A 24,393-nucleotide genomic window follows, 5' to 3' on the forward strand; every position below is an offset into this window, starting at 1 on the left:
CAAACGCCCTACCGCCCTACCCACTGTGTTATCTCTCCAGCCCCAGGGAGCCTGAGTTTGGATGCACTAGTTTGTATCAGAAAAGAAGAACAGGGCCTGGGGGGGAGGGACCGGCTTGGTGAATAGGCTTCAGCTCTCCTTGAGGGGAGTTTTTAGAAAGGGATTGCTGGAGATCCTGCTGACTGACCAGTCACCTGAGTGGCCAGCAGTTCCATTAAAATGAACAAGGACACCTTAAACTGCAGAAGTCCTGCCTTTCAGTGATAAGGATTTGCGGAGGCTGGAGGGAGAGATGGGGTATCTAGATACACAGTTGCATTCAGAGGACATTCTTACTCCCTCTTTACAGCTGGGATGGCCTTCCTGTTAGCTCCCTGTCAGAACTCACTCTCCTCCATAAAGAAGCCTGTTTCCCACTCAGACCTTCACTCCTGACGTCAGAACAGTTTTCTCTTCCTGTTAGGATTTGTTTAGAGAAAACTCAAATTAAGACTTATGCCAGGGCCAGGATGTATCTAGCTCCGTGAAAGAGGACTTGCCTTGCATGTGTGAGGGTTTGATCCCAAGTACCACCAGAAAAGGTAAAAGATTTTGTGCCACCTGGCACCTTGGTAGGACTGAAGAGATCTTGGAGTCTGATGAAAAGCATAGAAGGAACTAAAAGTGTACTTGTACTAGCTCTCTGGAAAGGGCAGGTTAGGTTCAACGTGATTAGCATCCCTCTTTACACATGATATTCAGGACCTAAATTGTTACTGGCCTGTGAGCACTTAATACTGTTTCAGGCTAGGATCAGGTGATGGTAAGGCCAACGTGTAACTTCCTCCCTTTACCAGGGCCAAAGCTCATTTTGGCTCCAGGATTGAGTCTGCTATCATTTGCTGACCTTCCTATCTTGACACCAAATCACCTTTGAGGAGCCAGATAGTACAATGGGTAAGGCACTTGTCTTCCACATGGCCAACTTAGATTCGACCCCTGGCACCCCATATGGGCCTCCCACCCCTGCCAGGAGTGATAATTCCTGACCACAGAGCAAGGAGTAAGCCTGAGCACAGCTGGGTGTGGTCCACAGACTCCAGAAGACAAGATAAATGATCTTGGGAGTTAAAGCATTTAAATTCCAGATTCTCTGGCTGAGAAGCCAAACAGGTAACAGTTGTCTATATCCTTATTCATACCCTGGTACAATGAGCCTTGATTCTTCTGTTTCCATCCAGCAGGATGGGCTGGAGGAGGAGGAGGAAGTACTCTAGGGAAACATTTTTTCTGCCAAGGGCCGTCAGGATATTTATAACACGCCTGGGCAGCTGGGGCGTGGGCAGCCCCCAAGAAGCTTATGTGTCTGTCTATACCAGGGCCAGCCAACATGATTTCAAGGGCCTTCTATGGGTCATATGCTAGATATTCCTCACTGCTGCTTAAGACCTAAGGGCCTAGCTTATTCCTCACTGCTGCTTAAGACCTAAGGGCCTAGCTTCTTTTTTTTTTTTTTCTGGGGCTGGGAACAGAATGTCATACCCAATTGTGCTCAGAGCTTACTTTTGGCTCTGTGCTCAGGGATCATGCCTGGCAGGGGTTGGGGGACCATATGGCATACCAGGGGATAGAACCTAGGTCAGCAGCATAGAACGTAAGAGCCACATTCACTGTACTATTGGTCTGGTGGTCCTAGGTTCCAAATGTGGGACATGTTCTGAAATAAATTTGTGATTTATTATCACTGTTGTTTAATTTGTGTATTATATGTAAATATGGGCTGGAGTGATAGCACAAGTGGGTAGGGCGTTTGCCTTGCAAGCGGCCAACATGGCCAACCCGAGTTCGATTCCTCCACCTCTCTCCGAGAGCCCGGCAAGCTACCGAGAGTATCTCGCCCGCAAGGCAAAGCCTGGCAAGCCACCCGTGATGTATTTGATATGCCAAACACAGTAACAATTGTCACAGCGGAGACATTACTGGGCCTTGCTCGAGCAAATCGATGAACGGGAGGAAAGTGACAGTGAATATAAATATATTTATAAATAAATATATATGCATATATATTTATAAATGTACCTTGGGTTGAGTAAAAACTTCTCCTGTATAAAGGGTTCACAAGTGGATTGCATTTAAGAAGTCCTGATCTAGGGGAGTCTCTTCTCTCAGCTTCCACAGTTTCCTATAGTTCTGTGGTTACTTGTTGTTGAGTCAAAGGAATGAAGATTCTGGAGGGTGTCCCCAAGGCCAACCCAAGTTACTTGATTCAGAAAGATGCTCTGGCACCAGACATGACGATAACCCAAAGGAAGAATATCAGGCACTGTTGTACTCACATGGATAGCCTGACTGAGCCCCATCCTAAGAACTGTCTTCCAGTCATCTTGAAATAATCCAGTTCTTGGGCTGGAGGGATAGTACAGTGGAGAACATACTTGCTTTGCACATTGGCTGACCCGATTTCAATCCCTACACCCCATGCAGTCTCCCAAGCTCCTCCAGGAGTGATCTCTGAGCTCAGAGCCAGGAGTAAGCTGGCTACACTGCCAGTGTAGTCCAGAAACAACAACAACAAAAAAAAATCAAACATTTGACAGGATAAGCATAGATTAATATATAGTGGAATCTCCCCTCTGGAGAAGCCCATGTTTTTTCTTAGACTCTCTCTCTTTCTCTCTCTCTCTCTCTCTCTCTCTCTCTCTCTCTCTCTCTCTCTGTCATCTGTCACATATCTCTAAATTTCTTTCAATAGAAACTATTTTTCTTCACCAAAACAAACAAAAAATTTCATTTGGCAACTGGAGAGAGAGAGTACAGTGGGTAAGGTGCTTGTCTTGCATGCAGCTGACCTCAGTTTGACCTCCAGCACCGTATATGGTACCCCAAGCACCACCAGGAGTTACCTCTGAGCACAGCGCCAGGAACAGCCCTGAACACCACTGGATGTGCTTCCCATCACCCCCCACCCCAGTAAAACAACATTACAGGGGTCAGGGACATAGCTCAGTGGTAAAACCTGCTTTGCATGCAGGAGCCTGGTTTGATCCTCAGCACCACCAAAATACAAAACCGGAATCTCAATGTAAATGTTCACTGTGCTTCTACTGTGAGTAAGGACATGCCGAATCAGCCTCTGCCAGAATTTCATGGACAAATTTGTAGCAGAGGGGTCCTTGTTTTCCACCAGCTCCCCACTTTCAATGCATGTACATTTCAAGTTTGGAACTATATAATTTAAAATTTTTTTAAAAAAAAGGGCTGGAGAGGTAGTCCATCAGGTAAGACACTTGCCTTGCACGCCACCAACCTGGGTTCAATCTCTGGCATCCCATATTGTCCCCCAGGCACTGCCAGGAGTGATCCCTGAGAGGAAAGCCAGGAGTAACCCAAGTACTGCAAGGTATGGCCCCCAAAAAATTATTTTAAAAGCTCTTCGCTCCATTATTATTGGTTATGAGTTTACTGTAATGACCTACGGTTATACACACACACACACACACACACACACACACATCCCCACATATACCAATGTTGCTTTTTGGGGTGGCTCTTAGTTGAACACACAAATCATGGTAGTGGTGACTGCACTGCTCATACAGTGCTCACTGGGAGGCATATTTCCAGGTTGTGGTATATGCACATCTTTCTCTGTTTTGGTGCTTCCCAGGGGGGATACCCCCTATTTTGTGATGATTGAACACACCTGGCTGTGGGGCAGCATGAAATCCCCAGTGGCGCTGGGGGTCAGACACAGCTGCCAGAACCACAGTCTTCACAGGGACTAGAGGCCTTCAAGATGGGCACCTCAAGCCCTTAGATGTAGATCTTGGAAATGGAGCACAGTTCATCATTGCCGCTGGTTGCTGCCAGTGTGTCCACCACCGTACTCCCATTGGTCCTTAGCACAGGGCACAGAGGACCATTTGCGTCATCCTTTCTCTGGGTACGGGGGAATCTGACCCAGTGGAGCTGGGCTTGTTTCTCTGCATCTACTTCATGTTCTCCCTTCACCCCAGGAACCGAACCATTTACTTCCCGCTTTCCACTAAAGAGACCAGAAAAGACTTCGAGACGGAAAGATTTTTGTTAGAAAAGATTTTTGTTTCCGCAAGCAGAAATTCACTTTTAAAACTGTCATTTTCTCCTCCCATCTTATCTTAGCTAACAGGATAGTTTAATGATGGTCCGTGATTCAACTGCTGGCAGGCCTGTGATTCAGCTGCAGGCTGGGGTGTCTACATGAGCGGGCACACCCAAGGTCGCATTATCCAGGAATGGGAGGCAACCGAAACGCGTACAGTCTTCCCAGTTTTTAATGAAGCGACGTTATATGTGCTCTTAAATGTCTAAAAGCGAGCAAGCGTTAACAGCTGTTGGTGGCACTGATAACCAACGTCACCACGGGCTCATTACTGAGATCTCAGGAAATGTCCCGGTGAACAATGTGAAGGCAAGTCCCGCCAACACCGACGGAAGGGCGCCACGCAGAGAACGAGTGCGGAATCTCGCGGAGACGATCGTCCCCTGCTTGCATCCTGACTTGCTATTTCTGCGCGAGCTTGCATGCATCCTGACTTGCTATTTCTGCGCGAGCTTGCATGCATCCTGACTTGCTATTTCTGCGCGAGCTTGCATGCATCCTGACTTGCTATTTCTGCGCGAGCTTGCATGCATCCTGACTTGCTATTTCTGCGCGAGCTTGCATGCATCCTGACTTGCTATTTCTGCGCGAGCTTGCATGCATCCTGACTTGCTATTTCTGCGCGAGCTTGCATGCATCCTGACTTGCAGTTTCTGCACGGTTCGCTCCCCAAGAGCGTGCCACGCCCGGGCGCTCGCTCTGCGGGAGTCCAGCCCCTACGCGAGTCCCCAGAGGGCCCAACCTCTCCTTCCTCGTAGGAGTCTTAGAACAAAAAGGTCTCAGTGTCCTGCACTGCCCACCCCGCCCCCGTGCAAATCCTTCGGGAAGGCGGCCGGCCGCGGCCTTTCATCTCCAGCTCGCCTGGGCTCCGCGTCCCGGGCGCGCTGCGGCGGGCGCCGAGAGACGGGTGCGGGGGTCGCAAGGCGGGGTGGGTGGCTGGGTGGGTGGGGGGGCGTATGGCCTAGACCCCCCCATAAATCTGGGCATCACCCACGAATCCGGGCAGGCCGGGCCGAGCCGAGCACGCAGGCCCCCCGGGAGGCGCGAACAGGTGGCCCCGGCGCCCGGGGGTCTGGGTGGGAGGCACCGCGAGGGAGGTGGGGGGGGGTGGGAGGGCCGCTGCGCGATGCCGCCTCCCGATTGGTGCTCCTGGCGCGTCCATGAAGGGCTCTTTGCGCCCCGTGTGCGTCCGCCGCGGAATGTAGTCCCCCCAAAGGGCGGCCGGCCCGCGCGCCCCGCCCCCGAGGCGCTTCCGCCCGAAGGTGAGCGAGCGCGGGGCGCGCGGCGGGGCGGGGCGTGGCCGGCCGGGCGCCGGGATTGGGCGGGGCGGCGGCGGAGGGATCGCGGAGGCGCCGCAGCCGGGGGTAACCTTGAGGCTGCGGCCGCGGGTTCCCGCACTGGATCGACGCTCGCCGCCTGTGCGCGTCTCTTTGCTCCGTCTGCTCGGACGCTCGCCCGGCCTCGCCGCAGGTGAGCGGGATGGGGAGAGGAAAGGCGTGGCCCCCTCCCCGGCCCCCGGCCCCCGGCCCAGGCGCCGGCTGCTGTCCTTCTCGCGCGGAATCCTGGCCTTGCCCCGCGCGCCCTCTCGGGCCCCGAACCCGGGGAGGCGCGGCCGCAGGTTCCCTGGCATCTCGGACCCGCCGGGGGGCTCCCGGGCAGGGAAGCTGCTCGTGCCTGGGGCTCGCGCGTCTACGCCCCTCTCCCGGCTCCCGCTGCGAAATGGATGGCTCAGCCGGCGCCTGTCCTGCGTCCCCCCTCCTCCTCCTCGGTGGCTCCCCCGCCCCGCTTCCCCCTGCCCTTCCCCGACGGGTTCCGTCCTCCGCTCCCCCCTTCACCCGCTCCCGATTTGACCCTTTCCCGTCCTCCTCCTCCTCCTCCTCCTCCTCCCCCCCTTCCGCTCCCCCGTGCGCCTCTTCGCCTGACCCCTCCCCAAGAACGTGTCCCCGCCGGCGCGCCCCTCCTTCGGGTGCCGTCCCAGCGCCCGCTTCCCGGAGGCCCTCGTGGCGCGCCCGACCCCGCCTCCGTGCAGGGTCCGGCCACGCTGCCCGCGGCCTGGCGCCCCCGGCCCGGCCCGCCCCGCCCCTCCTCCCCCTGCATGCCGGTCACGTCCGCGCCTCCGCATCCCTCGCCCGCCCCGCGTGATTGGCACCGCCCGCTGCTGGCTCCTCCCCGGCCGATCGCTCACGTCCCCCGGCGTCCCCGCCCCCTGGCTTCGCCCCGGCCCCGCGGATCCGGGGTGGGGGCTTGGCTGAGAAGCGGCGGGCTGCGAAGCGTGGTCCTCCCCGGAGATGCTGGTGCAGCCCCCCGGGCGCCGCTCGGCACTGCTGTAACCCCGGGCCTCCCGGGTACGGGGCGCGACAAAGGGGGGCTTGGGGGCCGCCCCTTGCTCCCCTCGGAAGGCCCCAAGGCCCATAGTGCGGAAAGGGGGGTGCACGGGGCGCCCCCGGCCTGGGCGGCTCCGGCCAGGGGGAGAGGGCGCAGGGGACCCGTGGCTGGAGATGGACACGCGGATCCCTCATCTCTGCTCCCTGTTGCTGAGCGCCCCCGGACTGCGGAACCTGAAGGCCACGGGGTGGGCGCGGGTGATGGGGAAGGGAAGAGATCGTTTCTAGGGCTCCTTTTGCCGAGTTGCTAGGTGAAAACCCTGCGTGCATTTGGAGAGCTGTTCAGGGAAGGAGGTGAAAGATTAGGATAATAAGGGCAGCCACCGCCTCCAGAACTCAGATTCTCATTATGGGGCGAACACAAAAGTTGCCACTGGTAAGTGCAGTCAGGAAGGTGGTAGACCTTGGGGTGAGGGTGGTAGGGCTTAAGTGAAGTGCTCATAGAGTTCTGGTGAGATACAGGGAAAAGATGCTTCCCACCGCGCATTTGATCACAGACATTCCCTAATTGAGCCGGAGGGAAGTATCACAGTTCATCTCTCTGGGAGCCATGCCCTCTGAACCCCAGACATCGCCTGGAAACCAGTTCCCCCATGGGAATCCAGGCACTGTGTTTACAGAGTGCTTATAATGTGTTCCTTGGATGAAGATTTCCAGTTGTCACACGGGTTCTTTGGTCTCCGAAGAGTGAGGACCTGGTTCAAAGGAAGGCCCAGGCTGAGGACTGAGGGAGATTAGTCTCTGGTGGTCAGCGCTTACCCCAGGGCAAAAGTCTTCAGGCTCCTTCCTGGGAATATGAAGCATCCTTCCCCAGTGGGACTCTGGGGAGTTGGAGGCTAAGCAGTGCTGTGGGTGTGGCCACTTCCTAGGGTACAGAGGTGGGCCTAGGTCAGGACTCAGGTCTGCAGCATTGTTAGCCAATAATTTGCCCTCTGGTAGCAGGAGGGTGCTGGAGGGGTTGCAGTGGGGCTCTTCTGAGGGGGAGGATCTATGTAGCTTATCACCAGGTCTGTGGGGGTAGGAGGCGCTCAGTGGGAAAGATGGCACGACCTCTGGACTTCACTGCTGTGCAGAAAAACGTCTTTGTTAGGTGAGTGGGGAAGCAGCACTGCTTATAAAGCCCCCCTCCCCTTCAGTGAGTCAGATCATGACGCAGGCATTTTCCACAATTCAAAATGTCTCCACTAAGTGCAAACTGGTCGTCCAGGAGCCCAGGCTCACTCCCTTTTTTTTTTTTTTTTTTTTTTGCTTTTTGGGTCACACCTGGAGATGCTCAGCTGTTACTCCTGGCTCTGCACTCAGGAATTACTCCTGGCGGTGCTTAGGAGACCATATGGGACGTTGGGAATGGAACCTAGGTCGGCCGCGTGCAAGGCAAATGCCCTATCCCGTTTGCCATCGCTCCAGCCCCAGGCTCGCTCTCTTGCCCCCATGGGGGCACGAAGGTGATCCCTCCCTGCCCAGGCTTACTGCGTCACTGTACCTTCTGCAGTGGACATGGCAGTGCTAGAGGAATAAGGGTTGCAGTGTGTCCTGAATGACCGTGGGTTAAGAATGTCCTTGAACTCCTCTCAGTGACTGGCCTTGAGCCAGAAATGTGGACGCTAATCTTCTCCCGGGTAATGCAGCTACTCTCATTTCTAGCACATGAGTAAATTGGGTGCCAAAGCCATCTTTTTCGAGAGAGCACTGTTAGGTCCTAAAGAGCTGCGTCCCTGGAGTGACTTACTTGGCAGGGTCCTTGTCTCCTGAACGGAGCCGGACCTGTGGAGTTGCTTCTGGGCCTTGAGTGTTGTGACATGAATGTGGGGTCACAGTAAAAGCCATTTTATTTCTTAAAGCTGTGTGTTTCTTAATATTGAGGCAATGGGAGAAATGAGGAAACAGCTGTGAGCAAGAAGGCAGGAAAAAATGCAGCTGTTGCACCACACACATGCTGCATCGGTTTTATTTTGCCTCCGTTTTTTTATGAAGGCAAGTTAGGATGTGTCTTCTTGGCGAAGAACTAAGACCCGACATCAGGTAGTGGAAATTACTCATTTGACTTCTTCGAATCATTCCCAGTATCCACAGTCATGGATCAGTTAGCTGGTTTACCACAGGATTGAGTCGCTGGGAGAGCAGTTCTCTTGCAGCCTTGCTGAGGATCTTGTGGTATATCTATATATATTTATGTCGTAAATATGGTAAAAGGTCTAACAGGGCCTTGAGTCATCACACACACACACACACACACACACACACACACACACAAAACCCTTGTGGTCCAGGTAGGAATAGTGCTGGATGAAGATCATTTTGCAAAGGGGACCATACCCAGTGGTGGTCATTCAGCATTTATCCCTGGCCCTGTGCTCAGGGATCTCTCCTGGCAGGCTGGGGCACCAAATGTGATGCTAGAGTCTGGGTTGGCTGCTTGCAAGGCAGCACCCTACCTCTGTATTCTCTCTCCAGCCCGTAAATGAACACCATTTTTTATTTGAGGGCCACACTGCCTTGGTGTTCGGGGACCCTTATCCAGCCTGGGCCCTCCTGCATGCCCGGATGTACTCTAGCCTATTGAGTCTTCTCTCTGGCCTTTCCCGCCACACTCCTCCTCGGGAGCTTGCGTTTCCTTTCTCACCAAAAGCCAGCCATGAACAATACTTGAAACGCCTAATTATATGGGTCTTTGCTTGAGATGTTGTCGGGGGAGGTGTAGAGTGATAGTACAGTGGGGAAGGCACTTGCCTTGAGTGTAGCCCACCCGTGTTTGATCCTCGGCATCCTCTATGGTCCCTCAGACCCACCAGAAGTGATCCCTGAGTGCAAAGCCAGGAATAAGCCCAGAGCACCGCTCTGCGGCCCAAAAACCAAAAAAAAAAAGAAGCTGTTTTGGGGAAAGTGAGGCCAGTATGGTCTATAGCTTCTGCTGGCCCCTTGGCTTCCTGCTGGGGCTACTCAGTGCCCCGCCCCTGCAGCAGGCTGCACGCTCTGCACGTAGGCGGGAGGCCCTGGCTGCAGTACCTCTGGCCGCCTCTGACGCTTTCCTCCAGCTCTGCTCTACTCCAGCTCCCAGCCTCTTTCCCAGCAGGAGCAGTGGGGGGAACTAGGCCATGTCTATAGGGGTGGAGATGTCAAGACCACATTTGATAGGGCAGCAAGATTGCTGGGCATAGCATTCCAGAGTGCACCAGCTTAGCTGTCGCAGTCCATTAAAAGGAGTCCATTGATCTTACCCATTCAACCAAGACAGTTTCTCACCTAAGACAAAACCCTGCAGATTCTGCAAAAGGGTTTTTTTTTTCCCTTCCTTTTTTGGGTCACACCTGGCGATGCACAGGGCTTACTCCTGGCTCATGCACTCAGGTATTACTCCTGGCGGTGCTCGGTGGACTATATGGGATGCTAGGAATCGAACCCGGGTTGACCACGTGCAAGGCAAATGCCCTACCCGCTGTACAATCACTCCAGCCCCGATTCTGCAAAAGTTTTAAGAGATCAGCTAATATGTAAAGAAAAACATTCCAACAATCCTGTTTTTGGTTACTATATTGAGAGCAGCTTAACAAATGCCACTTATCAGATGGGCAGACATTTTAAATGCCTGACCCTATCAAGTCCCAGAGTGGGGGAAGGCAAGAACTCACAGTACTGGTTGGTTGTAAATGTATGTAATGACTTTGGAGAGAAATCCAGCAATATTTAATAAAGTGGCATTTTAAAAGTAATCCACATGACGCGAGTTCTATTTCTGGACTAAGTAGAAGTTCATGCTTTGCCCAAAGGAAATGTGTATTAGGAAAGTTGTCATACTGTTGATTATTGAGGGGAGTGGGTTTTAGTAGTGGGAGAATGGCATGCTGATAAGTTAATACATAAATGGGATGGTTATGTATGAATCACAATTATAGTAGTTCCTTTGGGCTAACTAGACCTAAGTGCTGTAGATTTTAAACATGCCCAGTGAAAAGTCAAGTTGTTGTATGTTGTTTTACTTAGGACTTTTTTTGGGGGGGGTCACACCCAGCAATGCTCAGGGGTTACTCCTGGCGCATGCACTCAGTAATTCTGGCGGTTCTTGAGGGACAATATGGGATGCTGGGGATCGAACCCGGGTCAGCCACGTGCAAAGCAAACACCCTACCCACTGTGCTATCGCTCCGGCCCCTTACTTAGGACTTTAAATATAAAGGTACACATACCTAGATAGGATACAGGATTCATGGCTATAGTGTCAGCATTTTTATTGGATGTAGAAAGATTGGAGGAGCCTGAGTATGATAGGAAAATGTGAAAAACGTCCAAACTAAATGTTACCTGTTAACGGGGGTCTGAAGAGAGAGTACAGCTGATAGGGTGCTTGCCTTGCTACGTGGCTGACCTGGGTTCCACTCCTGGCACCCTGTATGATTTCCAAGAACGATCCCTGAGTGCAGAATCAGATATAAACCCGTAGCCTCACTGGTGTGACCCCCAAACAAAAAAAGTTATTGGGTCAGTTCTGGGTGCTAGGAATATAGATGTTAACATGTTTTTCTGTAGCTCAAGAGAGTTTAAAAATGGGAACAAACCCATGCAGTTTGGTAGGAAGAATGTGGCGGTGACTCCATCATTGATTTGCCGTGGGAGCTGACCATGCTGGACCCCCTTCCAGCCACCCCTCCTTCACATGCTCTCCCCCCTTCCCCCCAGACCGACATCCATCTTACTGCTGGAGCTGATTTGAAAAGGCCCTCAGCTGGCTTCCTGGGTCCCTTCCTGCTTCTAGAGAGGCAGGGAGCACCAGGTCCTGAAGCACACACTGCCTGCCATTTTATTTTAGTCCCTTTAAAAGGCAACAGGACAGCACAGCAAAGGCTTCCAGCACACTTGCTTCTTCAGGCTCAGACTTCTGCCCTGAGCACCTGCAGTCCGACCTGGAAACCCTGGGCGTCTGAGCACACGGAGGTGTCTGCCTTGGAGTTAGCCCATTAATCTTTTTTTTTTTTTTCAGGGTGGGGGGCACCCTCCCATGTGCTCAGGGCTCACTCCTGGTGGTGCTTGGGGCTACCATATGTGGTCTCAGGAGCCAAACTCAGGTCAGCTGCATGTAAGGCAAGCACTTTTCCCTCTGGCTCCAGTATCCGCTTTTTTTTCCACTTTTGTTTTGGCTTTTAGGGCACACCCAACTATGCTCACTGATCTCTTGTGAAGGTGCTTGGGAGGTGATATGATGGTATTAGAATTAAGCCCAGCTGGGCAAGCATCCTCCCCATTCTAGTGTCTCTTCAGCCCCCAGTATCCACTTTTTTGTACCCTGTTCCACATTCTGGTGTAAGATCAGACCCTTGCTTCTGAAGGAACATTCACTTCTTACCTAGAATACAAGGAAAGAAAGGCGGGGATTTTACAGTATGTGGGCTCACTTTTTCCTGTGCATAACCAAGTAACTTAAGATTTTGTTTTCTGTTAATGAACCCGGCTGAAGGTAGGCAGGGCTTCAGATCGACGTGTCTTTGCTAAAATTTGCTTGTACTTCAGTCCTCTTGCGGTAAGTGCATGACTCCTGATTGATAACAGAATCCACTCCAAGTCTCTGACCTATTTGGCCCCCATTTTAATGCTGATGGGGAGTCAGCAGGGGACCTTCTTGTGCTTCCCCTGCTGCATCATCCAGGAAGACTAACCCGAGAGGGTAGGCAGGCCTCAATACCATGCCCAGCACGGAATGCAAATTTTCTAATGGAGTCTGGAGTTTGGAATTTTGGAGAATTGAAAGCCTGGGGTGCTGACTTGAGGGTGGGGGATAGTGGGAGGAGGTGTGGGGAGCACATTGAACAGGTTTCTGGGTGCTGTCATCATTGGGTCTCAGAGCAAAACTAGTGCAGAAAGCCCTGGCTGGTTGCCGATGGGCTTCCACAGATATAGGGTCCCAGGCCGGGCTAATGTAGGAGGGCAGAATGTCATGGGCTTTGTGAAAGATAGGATTAAGCGGTGTAAGCATGCGTGACTCTTTCCTGGCACAGCCTACTCTAAAGGGTGCTAATGATTACATATGCATGGACTTGCATGGACATGCACATGAAAAGCGACCAAAGAACTGTGTCAGGCACAAAGAAAACAAGTTTTGGAGCATGTGGAGTCCCTTAAGATCAGGAGCAAGAGGCTGGCACAGGGACTCCTGGCCCTTGGCCACAACTGCCCACTCCATCATGTCCCCCTGCACTAAGGCCTCTGCTGGTGTCTTGTTTCAGAGGGAAATGGCACCGAGGACGATCTTACTGCAGGGGCTCAGGCTCAAGAATAAGGCTCCTGTGACTGGGCACGGCCTTTGCCACCATCCGGGGATCCTCCGGGCTTCTGCTGCTGGCTGGAGGTTGGCACTGCATGTCTGTGTCTCCCAAGGAGGAGGATGACGCAGTAGTGAGTCAGACGGGCACCCACGGGCTGCGTGTTCTGGCAGGCACTATGCAGCGGGCCGCGTGAGAGGGAGGGGTGCTGCTCAGAGGCCAGTCCTGAGAATCAGCGCTGACGTACCTCTGGCCCAGAGGAAAGGCCCGGGCACGTGATGGACTCTAGGGCCATGTCTGGGGCTGGCCTGTTAGGCTGGAGAGGAGAGGTGTGGAGCCCTGGAGATGGGCAGGGGAAGCCGCCCTGCAGAGCCTATGGTGGGAACCTGATGGTTGAGCGGAGATGAGGTGGGGGTGTTTCTGGGAGACAGAGGGCTCCGAGCCATGCTGGGGTCTTACGGGTATAGGGAGCCAATGGCTGCCTGCCCACAAGCATTTTAAGTTACATAAATCCATTCAGACACCGTTTGAAAAATTTTTTAGGGAAGGGGTGAATGTTCGAGCCACACCCAACTGTGCTTAGGACCTCTGGCTCTACTTGGGGATCTCTCCTGGCATTCTGGGGGTACCATATGCAATGCCAGGGATTTGATGCTGCATGCACGCAAGCACCCGACCTATTGTACTCAAATAAATCCCAGCAGATTTTTTTTTTGTTGTTGTACTCAATAGTCTGGGTGAGCAAAAGATCAGAACTTTCAGACCTCAGATTTTATTTGAGATGGTGAGATAGGGCTCGTGTTGGAACCCAAAGTAATTGTCTTTGTTCCTTGGCCTGGAGGCAGCCTCTGTGTCAGGGTGTTCTTGTCACTAAGACTGAGGCTGGACTTACCTGAAAAAGAAGCTTCCTGTGTTTGGCCAAGTAACTAATAGATTCGACCAGAGACTTATCCTTGGGGTGCCTGTGCCTGTGTCTGTGACAAATGCTCGGCTGTTGAACCCCGTCCCTGGGCACCCTGGTTTTCACCGAGGCTGTGAATGGGTCATGGCTGACTTTCCTTCACCGCATTGCTGGCGTGGTGCCGACTCGGGGTCGCACGCGCTTGGTTGTGGTACTCAGACTCTTGGTCCTGTGGTTCACGGGGAGTTGCACGTTGGCCTTCATGCTCACACTGTCGTGTGAGGGTTCCTACCTTAGCTGTGGTGCTTGCATACACAGCTGATCAGGCTTCTTTAGCTGTTAGCTGTGGGGCCCAAGTACATTCTCGGAGCACCTCACTGTGGTACTCACAACTGCCGGGCTTAGGACCAAACTTGGGATTGAAATCCCATCCACGTGCTTGCGAGGCTCATCCTGCCTACACCCCATAGCTGACCTTTACTTATTTTTAAAATTAATTATCTAATTTTTGTTTTGGGGCCACATTAGGTGGTGCTCAGGGCTCTCTCTTATTTTTTTTTTTTATTATTTTCTTTTTCTTTTTTGGTCACACCAATGCACAGGGGTTACTCCTGGCTCTGCACTCAGGAATTACCCCTGGTGGTGCTCAGGGGATCATATGGGATGCTGGGAATCGAACCCGGGTTGGCTGCGTGCAAGGCAAACGCCTTACCCGCTGTGCTATTACTCCAGCCCCAGGGCTCACTCTTAATTCTGCACTCAGAGATCGTTCCTGGCAGGGCTCAGGTCGCCATATGGGATGCCAGGGATCAAACCCGGGTCAGCTAGATGTAAGGCAAGTTTTCGACCCTCTGTAGTATTGTTCTGGCCCATGGCCTTAATTTTTTAGTTGGCCTATTCTTGCATTGTGCTCTGCGACCATTTTGCCATTTTGTGCTGGGGATTGAACCCAGGACTCCACAGGCAGAGAGAGTAAGCTCTCAGCTTTTTGAGCCTTCTCTGTAGCCAGTGTTGACTTCTCTTAAACCCTGGAAATTTTCCCTGCTACATATTCATGATCAAAGACATGAGATTTATGTTGCTGTCGCATTTAAATAGTAAACTCTTGAAGTACATTGTATAGCGTAGCAATTGATTCATGTAACTGGATTTTTTGCCCTTTTTTTGCGTGGTGGCGGGTGGGGCACACTGGCAGTGCTCAGGGCTTACTCTTGGCTCTGCACTCAGGAATAACTTCTGGCAGGCTCAGGGGACCATATAGGGTGCCAGGGATCGAACCCAGGTCAGCTTTTTGCAAGGAAATTGCCCTAGCTGCTGTACTATCTCTCCAGCCCTGAATGGACCAGTTTCTTGAATAAATAAGAAAGCTTGAGTAGATCCTCAACTTCCAGACCTCAGCGGAAAGCTGCCTGTGGGGAATGGGGGAGGGGGGTGGCGGCAATAAAGCATTACAGAGGATCAGCGGGAACTTGTTACCTGTGAGATTTCCCTACCAGTTTCACTGGAGGCTTCTGTGTTTTCCTTTATAATATCTCTAAGGGATACCTGGAGACCTGGTAGTTGAGGGTATTTCTCCGTTACCCCAAAGAACGTAAGTTACACTCAGCTTTTACCTCAACTCTTGTGCAGCTCTGCAGGGAAAATCTTATTCAGCTCTGAGCAGTCTTGGCAAGTGGGGCCACAGAGACACCCTGAGCAAACTCGCTACCAGCATTCTGTCACCGGAAGCCCAAGTCCAGAGAACACAAGGTACTCCCCCAGCCTGGTGTTTGCGAGATGCCCCTCCTGATGGCGGAGGCCGAGGGAGTGGGCTTGTGGCTGGAGGAGTGGGGCTGCTCACCTCACTCCCGCCTGCTCCTCCAGCTCTTCCTCCAGCCACATGCAGTCCTCAGACTGGATGGCTGAGTGGAGGCCACAGCACAGACCTCATGTTCCAGCTGGCGCGATATGCCACCCGGTGCCTACTCAGCAGTAACTGTTCCCCTGCCATCCAGACTCACCTCCACCCAGCTGGGTGCTCTGACTCTGTTCAGCCCCACTCAGCTCTGGGTATAGGTCAAGGGCCCCTGAGTGCCCAGGGCATCCTGTTGGCAGTTCAGACATAGCCATGACTCAGGGAGGAGGTGCTGGAGGCTTTGGTTGTGATAAAGAGGCGTTCAAATACTCGGAAATTCTGTCAGGGACTCTGGTTCCAAGAGATAAAAAAATCTAGTTGATCATGAGAGGGGTGACTTAATTTGGGTGCCTGGTTTGTGTTAGGAGCAAGACACACATGTGGAGGAGCAGTATGTATATTTGGCATGTGGAACAGTGAGCCAGGGTCTTTTTGTGTTTTTGTTTTGGGACAACACTGGTGGTGCTTGGGGGCCCCGTGATGCAGGGATGGCACCCACGGCTCGTGCATGTAGACATGCGCACGTGGCCCCTTGGAATCATCTCCCGGGCCCCATTCGCCAGTGTCTTATTTCCTGATTCAAAACGTTCCAGACTCTGAATCAAGGATCTGTGACTGTTGCTTTTCAGTGGTTGACAAACGGTGTTTTCACAGTTGGTCACAAAACAAAGCTCCCTGAGCTTCTGCCAGAAGGTGGCAGACAGATGGTCTCCTCACCCGGAGAGACCTCAGAATCAGGTGGAGGAGGAGAGGCGAAAGAGTTGGGGTCTGTGTGGAGGCTGATGTGGGTTGGAGCCTTCAGTTTTTTTCGGGGTGTGGGGGACGCACGTATCTGTGTTCAGGGCTTACTCCTGGCTCTGTGCTCTGGGATCACTCCTGGCAATGCTGGGGGAGGCCAGGTGTGGTGCCGGGGACTGAACCAGAGCCGGCAGATAGCAAGGCAAGCACCTTAACTGTACAACCTCTCCGATTCTAGCTTGTGGGGATGTGGGGCAGCGCTGATGTGGGGTTTGTTTTATTCTGAGTGTGGGCTTCAGATCACGAGCTTTGGAAGGGAGTGGCCCTCAGTCTGAAGACCGAGGCACAGCTTCGGGTGGAGGCCTTTTGGGCTCACTTCCTTTCACCTGGTGGTTCTTCAGCACTGCCCAGAAGCATCTCATCTTAGTCTCTAATCAGCCAGCTAACCGGCTGAGTGAGTTTAGTTGTAATGAAGAAAAGCAAAGGTCGGGGCAGTTGTTAGGATTGTGACCCGGGCTGGTTAATTACCTGGAACAGACGGTCTGTCTTTGTTACTGCTGCCTTGTCTTCCCTTTGACTTGAAAGGAGTCAGGGTAGCACATCAGAAAATCAGATGGGGGAAAAGATTGATTGACAGGCAGCTGTAATCTCTCATGGCAGCTGTTGGTATCATTGAAATCACAGAAACGGAACGGAACAGTTGGGCTGCGGGCAAATTGCCCGAGTAAAAGTAGGTGTGATTTTCGGTGCAGGTCCTGGTGATGTAGGCATTCAGGTTTATGGCTGGACTTTGCCTCATGTGTAGGGACTGGTTTTTATTGCCTCCCAGTGGGCTGGAACCTACCTGTAGGTTGAAGGTGGGTCAGGAATGAATGTTGGTCTTGCTCTGAGTTAGTAGAAATCTATGTGTGGTTCTGGAGCTCAGGACTGCGGAATGGGAATTGTCTATAGCAAGAACAATCCCTGGGCTTCAGCAGGGACTGTGGGGAATGAATGTGGGTAGACATGGCTCATTCAGAGATCTAGATTTACCAGGACACTACATGAGGACCTGCTTGTCTATATCACTGGAAGATGGATTACAATTTCCTGTTGAGGATACACCTTTAGTGAACTTAAAATGATGTGATTTACTGAATTCAGAGAGTCAATAAGAAAGCTGGCTAGTAAATGTTAGAGGTGGGTGGGCCATCTGCTCACAGTGGTAGCTTGTCTTTGTTACTGTGTCTCTATGTTGGTGTGAAGTGTCTACTAGTTTTCCTGGGAGCCTTTTGAATGTCCCCTGTGTGGCTGAGGCATGGCGGGGCTCCCTGTGGCTTGTGCACGGAGCGTGCTGATTGAGTTAATGTGTAAGCAGGAAGCAGCCTCTGTGCCAAGTGCTGTGGTCACTCCGCTGGGCTTCTCAAACTGGTCCTCTCTCTTCAGTTCCCCGGGACCCAGGACCCCAGCAGCCATGTCAAAGCACCAGAGTGACGTCGGGACTGCCTTCATCCAGACCCAGCAGCTGCACGCGGCCATGGCCGACACCTTCCTGGAGCACATGTGCCGCCTGGACATCGACTCGGCACCCATCACGGCCCGCAACACGGGCATCATCTGCACCATCGGTGAGCATGTGTCCTTCCCCACCCACACAGGGACGCTTCAGCTTTCTGTTCCCAAAATGACTGAATGTGAACCTGTGTGCTGAGTGAAGCGTCAAACAGTATTTCTGGAGGGGTGGAGGACCCGTTTCTGGTGGCGCTGAGTTGCAGATTCCAGGCTCCTGTACGTGAAAGACACATGCACCAGCTCCTTGGCCCACTAATGCTGTTGTTACGGGAAGTCTGAGTGAGCGTTTTCCTTGCTAACTTCCCTGCTCTTTTTCTGACAGGATTTTGAGAGCATCTCAGAAACTTTTATTTATTTATTTATTTATTTTTTTGGTACTTGGGATTTACCCAGAACTTCTTGAGAACCATGTTCTCTACCATTGAGCTACAGATTCACAGCCTCAGAGATCCTTTTGATATGACCTATGTAACTGTAATTCTGGGCTTGGGCATCTGGCTGAGTTTTAGTGAGTAAGGAGATGGACCGAGTCTTTGGTAGTTTTTTTTTCAGTTCGATCAGATTCTGTAGGATTTGTGGCTCCCCCAACCCCTTCCAATCCAGCTGTGCTCAGAGCTTATTCCTGGCTCTGTGCTCAGAGATCACTCCTGGCAGTGCTTGGGGCACCATATGGGGTGCTGGGGTTTGAACCTAGGTTGGCCATGCAAGGCAAGCGCCCTACCTGCTGTACTAGTGTTCTGGCCCTGGATCCTGCGGGATTTAAAGGAAAAAGAGGTGGCAGGAAAGTAGACTAGCACAGTAAAAGCCACCTGGTCTTTTGAAATGAAAGAATTTTGAGCTCTTTGCTGCAGGTAAAATTTAGGGGAAACGTAGGATATCAAGACTTCTTTAAACTTCAGCCCGCTTGAAGGGGCATTCGCTTTGAATAACACTTGTCAACTGCCTTTTCCTAGGCCCAGCCTCCCGATCGGTGGAGATGTTGAAGGAGATGATTAAGTCTGGAATGAACGTGGCTCGTCTGAACTTCTCTCACGGCACTCATGAGGTGGGCTCTTAGGGTCTCCGGGCCCTGACGTGGCTTGATGGGTGGGGGGTACAGTGTTTGTGTAGCCATAGTGGACCAGGCAAGAATGAACTTGAATGTCCCGTCTTTTGGGAAGGTTGTCTTTATGATCCCCTTCCTGCCCTCATTTCCCAGTCTTTGCTACCTTGCTTGCCAAGTCTTCTTTTTCTCTTTTGCTTTCTGGGTCACACCCGGCGATACACAGGGGTTCCTCCTGGTTCTGCACTCAGGAGTTACCCCTGGTGGTACTCGGGGGACCATATGAGATGCTGGGAATTGAACCCAGGTTGGTCGTGTGCAAGGCAAACGCCCTACCCACTGTGCTATTGCTCCAGACCCTGGCCAAGTCTTCTTAAGCTGAGAAGACCCATTTCATCACAGGTCTGGTTTTCCTGTTCACCTGTGCTGCCACTGGGCCCTCACAACGGGAAGCTGGAAGGGTTCTGCTGGAAACCCCACTCAGCCACGAGGTCGCCCAGCCACCCACCCAGCTGGACACTCACTGCAGGCTGTCTCTGATGGCCTAGTCTAGTGGTGAACCAAGAGGTCGCCTGCAGATTGGCTCCTTTCCAAGTCAGAACCATTGCTGTTTCGAGGCGGCCCTGAGGTTTAATGCACAGTCTGGCTCATGATTAGTTCATCACTATTAAGTTTCCAACCTGTTGCTTCCCATGGGTTTTTTGGACATTAGAACTAAACAGTCCACACGCTTCCCTGGGGAGCCCAGTGGTATGTGCACCAGAACTTTTATTGGCTCACTGGAGTGGGAGACAGGCTGGAGCCAGGGGGGTGCTGCAGGAGCTACGGGAAAGGGAAAGTGCTCCCTCCCTGTGGAAGGTCCCAAGGTCAGAGTCGACTCAGTTGGGTGGGGGAGTGTGGGTGCCTGGGGGACAGTGCCTTTCTCGAACCTTCGAGTTCAGGCATTAAGCCAGAAAGTTTCCCCTGGGCATTGATAGGCTCTGGCTGGCTGGGCATTGATACCCAAAATCCAGGATGAGGCAGGTGGTAGGGGGTTGCCCTCTGGCATTTGGAAGGTGGTGTTAAGTTCAGAGTAAAAATAAAACCCCAGGAGATGCAGCCCAAGAGGTGAAGTCCCCCTTTCTGGAAACATGAACCTCCACGTTGAGTCCCTAACCCGTGTTCCATCCACAGCCTATGGCCTGGCAGGCCACCCAGCCTCCAGATGCCACGGGGCCTGTCCATCTAGGCGGACTCAGCTCGGCAGTGACACAGTTGCCTGGTGGCAGTTTGTCATTTTCCAAGCTAGGGTGTCCTCAGCTAGTGTCACGGAAGGGCCTCCAGTCACTTGAATCTGTGAGGATTGGTTTGCTGCTGGCATGTGCTAGAGTGGGCAGGGAAGGAGCAGAAATAGATCTGAAGCAGCTGACCTTTAGCTGGACCGTCCCATCCGCTCCATCTGGTAAAACAAACCGGGACAGCTCTGAGGGTGGCGACTAGGCTCAGCAGAACCCATCACAGCCTTTGGGAGATTTTTCTGTTTCAAGCACAAAAGGCATTTAGAGATTAACTGTTTCCTTAATCCCCAATTAGAACAGCCACTTAGGAAAAAACAACTTCTCTTTGTTTAATCTGAGGTTTTGGACAGAGTGCTGGGGATCAGGCTTGGGGACAGGGGTCTGAAAGGGGCCCTAATGGGGTGTGCTAGAAATAGTCCGGCTGCAGGTCTGGGCTCTTCATCAGCACAGTTGGCCAGTGGGCAGGGCGTGCTTTTCCGCTCCTGTAAATTTAGAGTCCGGGCAGTGTGCTGACATGGCTTTCCCTCCCTCCTGCTAACAGAGGCACTGTCTGTCTGCATCCTGTCTTAGGTCTGCTCTGCCACCATTGGCAGGCGGGTGGGTATGAATCTTATGAGGATGTGGCCCCATAAAGCCATGTTACCCAGAAATTCTGAATAAAACGTATTTGGCCAAGGAAGTTCCAGGAGTCAGAGTTTCATATTGGGATTAAATAGTATGGACGGTATAACATAAGACAACAATAACATTGATGGGATAATTACTCGGGTCATTTCTGCTTGAAGTAGATACCATGTTTTCCTTTGCTTGTGTCAACTCTGACAATATTCAGTGTTCTGTGACTTTTACTTGTCAGTGCTTTTTCGTTGCAATCCAACAGTAGAAATTTTTACTAAAAAATAGAACGTTCTGGGGGCTGGAGTGATAGTATATCAGGTAGGGCATTTGCCCTGCACGCGGCTGACCTGGGTTCGATTCCCAGCATCCCATATGGTCCCCTGAGCACCGCCAGGAGTAACTCCTGAGTGCAGAGCCAGAAGTAACCCCTGTGCATCACCAGGTGTGATCCCAAAAAAAAGCAGAAAAAAAAATAGGACATTCCGTTCCCACCCCACTCCTCACCCCCCCGCCAAAAACAAAAACCCCACACCATGTACAATACTCTCTTCAGATTGTGTAAATCTTTGCCTTTTACTTAAAAAAAAATTAAGAATTTATTGAAATTATAAAATCTCAGTGGTTCTCATTGGGTCTTCCTGAATGAAAACTGAAAATTTCAGTCTTCAGACATGAGCTTTAGGCCAATGTCCTTGGAGATGAAGCTTTTCTTTTCCTTTTCGGAGGTGCGGCTGCCTGTGGGGGCGGTGGGGGTCCTGGAGCAGGCCCAGAGTGCAGAGTCAGACTCCCAGCACCTCTGTTTCATGGGCAGTGCCATTGACTGTGCTGACAACTTCTGGCGTCTTGGCCCTGGCTCCCTTTTCGGTTGAATAGCCGTGGCAAGTTTAGACTGAAAAGAAAGGATTTCAGACTGAAGTTTGGGGCCAGGCTTTGTTCCTGAGAACTGGCAGAGGGCACTCGGGAGAAAGGCATATTCCTGCCTTTCCCTGCACCGTTTCCATCTAATCCAGCCCTGGAGAGTGATTGTGAAACTGTGCAATGTGTTGTTATTGAGCTTGGGCCACTGTTTGTTTAAGTCAATAACTTTGAGTTTAAATTGCAGCTGGAATCAATAGAGAAAAAGCTCCAAATTACTGACGATCAGATCAACAATTGTCAGGCTGGTGTTACTAAAACACACATTCTGAGGCAGTTTTCTGCAGTTGTTTGCTTTAGTGGGGTGAGAACAACTAGAAGGAGACAGGCTTCCTTCCTGCTGAACCATGGTTAGACCCAAGCCTTCCTTGGGGTTTGGCAGCAGTCTCTGAATATTCCTAAGATTTGCTCTTAGGGTGAGTGGCTGAGGTCCCCAGGAGATGGGGCTGTCTCCGCATGCCCTGTGTCCCCAGGCTCATTCCTGCCGCCCTCTTCCTCCTGCAGTACCACGCAGAGACCATCAAGAATGTGCGCACAGCCACGGAGAGCTTTGCCTCTGACCCCATTCTCTACCGGCCAGTTGCTGTCGCCCTGGACACTAAGGGACCTGAGATCCGAACTGGGCTCATTAAGGGCGTGAGTATCCCGGGGAGCATGGGGTGGGAGCTGGGCCCTGCTGGGGCATTGTTCTCCCCTGACACTCCTTAGCAGCCTATTCCCTGCCCAGAGCCACAGTCCTGAGTCTGGGTTGATACATGAGGGATTCATTCACTGCCGATGGAAATGTTGACCCACCCACCACACGCTCCCCTGCTCCTTGCTGAGAAATCAGAAAGGAGCCTTTATTTATTTATTTATTTTTTTACTCCTTCCAATTTCATCTAACAAAGAGAAGCGACTTTTCGGTTTTTGGTTTTTCCTATTATTAAATCACATAAATGAAATAATGTGAGGTTTCCCTTTGGTTATTCCTTGACTCATACCCAAAGAATACGATCCTTTACTCCCAGAAAAAAATGCTTTCTTGCTGCCAAGGCGTGATCATTGCCCCCAGAGGGAGGTGGGGGGGGGTCCTTTCCTTCCTGCCCCAGGGCTGCCTCTCTGCACTGTGGGCACAGGCACACTGGATTGTCTCGTCCACAGAGTGGCACCGCGGAGGTGGAGCTCAAGAAGGGCGCCAAGCTCAAGATCACTCTGGATAACGCCTACATGGAAAAGTGTGACGAGAACACCCTGTGGCTGGACTACAAGAACATTTGCAAGGTGGTGGAAGTGGGCAGCAAGATCTATGTGGATGATGGTCTCATTTCTCTGCAGGTGAAGGAGAAAGGTGAGTAGTAGGGGCGGGCTCTCGTTGTCAGGATCTGTCTTCTGCCTATAGATTTCTGCTGGCTTAAGATCAGAAGTTTGGTTGACAGCAAATTCTCTCTGTGGTTCAGAAACTGGATTTATTGAGGTGGGGGTGGGGTGGAGAGCAGGGACTTGGCCACTCAAAGGCTCTTCAGGAGTCCGGGCCATGTATCCAGACACCCAGGGTTCAGGACACAATTGGACCCCTCAGCCTCTGGGATGAGTCACATTCAGCCCCATGTCTTCAGACTCATCAACATGAAACTTGGGAAAAGGCCCACTTCGTGGAGATGGGGGTCTCTGGCATCCAGGGAGCTTCAACTTAGCCTGGTGCATAGCCTCAGTTCCATGCTCCTTGTTTTGTTCGGAGCCTACGATTGAAGCCAGCATAGAGCAGGTATAAGTGCCCACTGCAAAGGCCTTAACTCCCAGGTCCATTGGAAACAGCCCTTAGAAGCCACAGGATGTGGATGCTTCCAAGGAGGAGGCTCTCTGTTTGCAGCCACTCCACATGAGCCTCTGTCTTGTGTCATTTCGTTTTGCTTTTGCATTGGTGGTCAGGGCTTACCCCTGGCCCCTGGCTCTCCCCTCAGGGATCACTTCTGGTGGCTGGCAAGTGCCCTACCCATAGCATTACTATTGTCCTGGTCCACGTCTCTATATTCTTAAAAATACACTCTAGCCTTACATATGACCAGTCTCAGTTTGATTCCTGGTATCAGTCATTGCTCGGTGTGACCTGAAAAACCAAAACTGTGACCAAAGAAAACCAAGCCAGTACTGTTGGGGGGGGCGGGTGCCATGAGATTAAATGAAAATATACCATATTCTTAAAACTAGACATGAAGTAATCAAGTTCTTAGGAGTATATGCAAGATGTTTTTTCTTCTACCTATCCTCCTTTTGGATTGTCGGTTTCTTTCTCTACCTCAGTCTGATATATTCAGGACTCCAGTGTGCCTGGGAATGCTGGCTAATTCTCATTTTGGGAGGGTTGGGGGCATGCCTGGCAATTCTTCCTCCTGGCTATGGAATCACTCAGGAATCATTTCTGGCAAGGCTTAGCAGGCCATATGGAGTGTTGGGGATCAAACTTGGCTTGTCCACATGCAAGGCAAGCACACCACCCTGGCTCGATCCCCAGCACCCATATGGTCCCCTAAGCACAGCTGGGTGTAGCCCCAAACCTAAATTAAAAACAAAAAAAATAGGGGCTGGAGCAATAGCACAGCAGGTAGAGCGTTTGCCTTGCACGTGGCTGACCTGGTTCGATTCCCAGCATCCCATATGGTCCCTTGAGCACTGCCAGGGGTGATACCTGAGTGCAGAACCAGGAGGAACCCCTGTGCATA

The 24,393-nt window shown here is 51.9% G+C and overlaps 1 protein-coding gene across 3 annotated transcripts in view; it reads left to right on the forward strand.

Moving 5' to 3' along the window:
* Positions 1-5,473: 5,473 nt before the first annotated feature.
* Positions 5,474-24,393, forward strand: part of PKM (pyruvate kinase M1/2) — a 28,052-nt gene continuing 9,132 nt past the window's right edge. Inside the window, exons 1-6 of one of the 3 annotated variants that reach the window (XM_056128743.1) lie at positions 5,474-5,590; positions 15,286-15,405; positions 17,714-17,895; positions 18,793-18,884; positions 22,196-22,327; positions 22,835-23,021. In XM_056128743.1, the coding sequence (XP_055984718.1) occupies positions 17,742-17,895; positions 18,793-18,884; positions 22,196-22,327; positions 22,835-23,021 (565 nt within the window). In that variant the 5' untranslated portion in view covers positions 5,474-5,590; positions 15,286-15,405; positions 17,714-17,741. Of the gene's footprint in view, positions 5,591-15,285; positions 15,406-17,713; positions 17,896-18,792; positions 18,885-22,195; positions 22,328-22,834; positions 23,022-24,393 lie in introns of those variants that run through there. The other 2 variants (XM_056128742.1, XM_056128741.1) reach the window with 2 other exon arrangements.

Source organism: Sorex fumeus, unplaced genomic scaffold (genome assembly GCF_029834395.1).
Source record: "Sorex fumeus unplaced genomic scaffold, SorFum_2.1 ptg000067l, whole genome shotgun sequence".
Lineage (NCBI taxonomy): Eukaryota > Metazoa > Chordata > Mammalia > Eulipotyphla > Soricidae > Sorex > Sorex fumeus.